The 2,331-nt window shown below is 44.7% G+C and overlaps 1 protein-coding gene across 1 annotated transcript; it reads right to left on the reverse strand.

Moving 5' to 3' along the window:
- Positions 1–331: 331 nt before the first annotated feature.
- Positions 332–1,893, reverse strand: LOC311500868 (uncharacterized protein; the record flags this gene model as incomplete). Its single annotated transcript, XM_084562497.1, has 1 exon — positions 332–1,893. Exon 1 carries the CDS (start codon positions 1,880–1,882, stop codon positions 332–334), a length of 1,551 nt encoding a protein of 516 aa, XP_084418623.1. The 5' UTR covers positions 1,883–1,893.
- Positions 1,894–2,331: the final 438 nt, after the last annotated feature.

Genomic DNA, 2,331 nt, shown 5'->3' on the forward strand with positions numbered 1-2,331 from the left:
CACCCAAAGACAGCTGGGATAGGCTCCAGCCCCCCGCGACCCTTCACAGGACAAGCAGTTACAGAAGATGAATGAATGAATGAATATCAATTTTTTTTTCCTTTACAGCTTTTTTCTCTGTTTCATAATGATCTTTAATAATATGTATTAATTATGAAACATAATTTTGAGTGAATCTTTCTCTACTGACTCTGGTCTATACATTTACAGAACAGTCTTTCATAAACTTTCTCATCAGATGAATGAAGTTTGAGGCTGACGCTGTTAGTAAACATTTTGGCTATAGAGCACAGTGTTCAGGTCCTGTCTGTTTCATCTGTCAGCTGGTAGGTCAGTCTACAGATGCAGTGTTGCGACTACAGCAGACACGGGTTCGGATGGCACACATCATCCTCTTTCTCTGGCAGTTGGTGTTCCGGTTCTGCTGAGAGTTGCTGGCGTTTTGGTGTAACAGCTTGGCCGCACATTTTGCTGTCTCCTTGATCTGCAGCTCCAGGTGCCTCTGGATTGCCAGACCCAGCTCTTCAGGATCTACAGATGCCCCATATACTTCCCATGTCATCCCCTCTGCATCCCACTTCACCTCCTTCACTGAGGATTTGGGAGCATCATCTGGTTCCTTGCCTCCATTGTTGTCACTGTTTGGACTCTGGCTGCAGGAGGTGTCACTCCTACCCTCATCTGCAAGACAGATCTGGGAGAACACATGAGAACTCATAGTCTGACCTGTCTGCACACTGACATTCTTGAGAACTTTGGGGGTTGTCATTGTTCCCATGTCGCAGGTCATGGTTCTGACTTGGCCAAATGGACTGTTGTAGTACTCATCTCCACTAAAGTGTTTTGGGGGTTGAGCGTCAGTACAAGTAGCCAGTGAGTTGATCCAAGAAGAGGTGAGGTTGTAGCACCGTAGCTGATGTTTGGCGTCCAGGCCCGTCTCACTGACAGAGGAGATGAAGCGAGGCAGGGTGAGGTGGTTGGCAGCTGAAAGAGGTGCACTCTTGATGGAGCTTGGGTTTTTGGTTTCCAGGCATGGCAGCAGCTGGAGCGGCACTGGAACGGGCTGGGGATGGCAGTAAGCGTCAAATGTGTCCTCAGAGCTTGCTTGGTGGATATAAGAGTCATTACAGAATGCCTTGTCACATTTAGCAGTGTAAGAGTCCTCTTTTTCAGTGCACTCTACTTTGACGACTGCCTTGGCGGGTGACATACATACACACTTGCTAAGTTGTTGCTGTACACCATTGTCTCTGCTGGTGGCCTCTCTGCAAATAGTGGTAACAATGTTGCAGTGATGAAGTTGCACGGGTTGATTACAGGCTAACATGGAGTGAGTTTTAGCTTCTTGTACACTCTTATCTCCCCCAGTACAATTAAGTCCACAAGTCACCCTGTCTGGTGCATGGGAAGACACTCCTTTCTTAAGAAGAGGCAAAGTGTCTGACATACTCCTTAGAATAGGTAGGCAGGAGAGTTTGTCATTTGGCAAAATTCTGGCAGCCTCTGTATTATCATTTTTTGCCTCCACAATTAGCCCATGGTAGGGTGAGGGTGAATATGTCTCAGCCAGTCTAGGTGGGCGGCTTGAACCCCTGGAAAACACATAATGTTCAGATGGGGATTGCTGCAGTTCAGTAGGCCGTCTACTGGCCCTCAGACTGTTGCAGGTATCGTCTGTGGTAACATGTGTTGCAGAATGTTCTTTTGAGAACGCTTTTACAGATTTACTGTAACTCAGTCCTTCAGCCAGTCTAGGTTTTGTTATTCCCTGTGTGGAGCTCTTAGAGGTTCCAAGAAGGGATTGACCAGAGAGGACTGATTCCAAGGGATTAGTTCCCCAGAGTGGATCCAGCTCAGACACAGGACTCCTGGCCTCTGCCATGGAAGACCTTCAAGAAGAAAACTCATATTATCATAATTGAATAAACAATAAAAGTTATTATAAAAAGTGAATGAATAAATAAGCATAGAATATATTATTGCACTATTTTCATGTGATGAAATTTTTACAGTTAACAAATACATGGTCAGCACTAACTGCATAACAAAGTGCTTTACAAATGACGCACATTCAGCCATTCACACACACCAGTGGTTGCAGAGCTGCAATGAAAGCATCAGGGTTGTCAACAGATTATATCGCCATCCCTGTGATTGGTTGACAACCTAATCTACCATCTAAGCCTCAGCCACCTCCAAAGACTTCCATAAAAAAGGTTATGGTTTGCCTGTGAAACTGGTAAAGGATTAATAAAGATCTTAAAATGTGTTGATACATCTGTGATTTTGGGAATCTTTTTGTTTTTTTCTAGTTTTTTTTTTCCTGCATAG

This window comes from Chelon labrosus (assembly GCF_963514085.1).
Source record: "Chelon labrosus genome assembly, chromosome: 15".
Taxonomy (NCBI): Eukaryota; Metazoa; Chordata; class Actinopteri; order Mugiliformes; family Mugilidae; genus Chelon; species Chelon labrosus.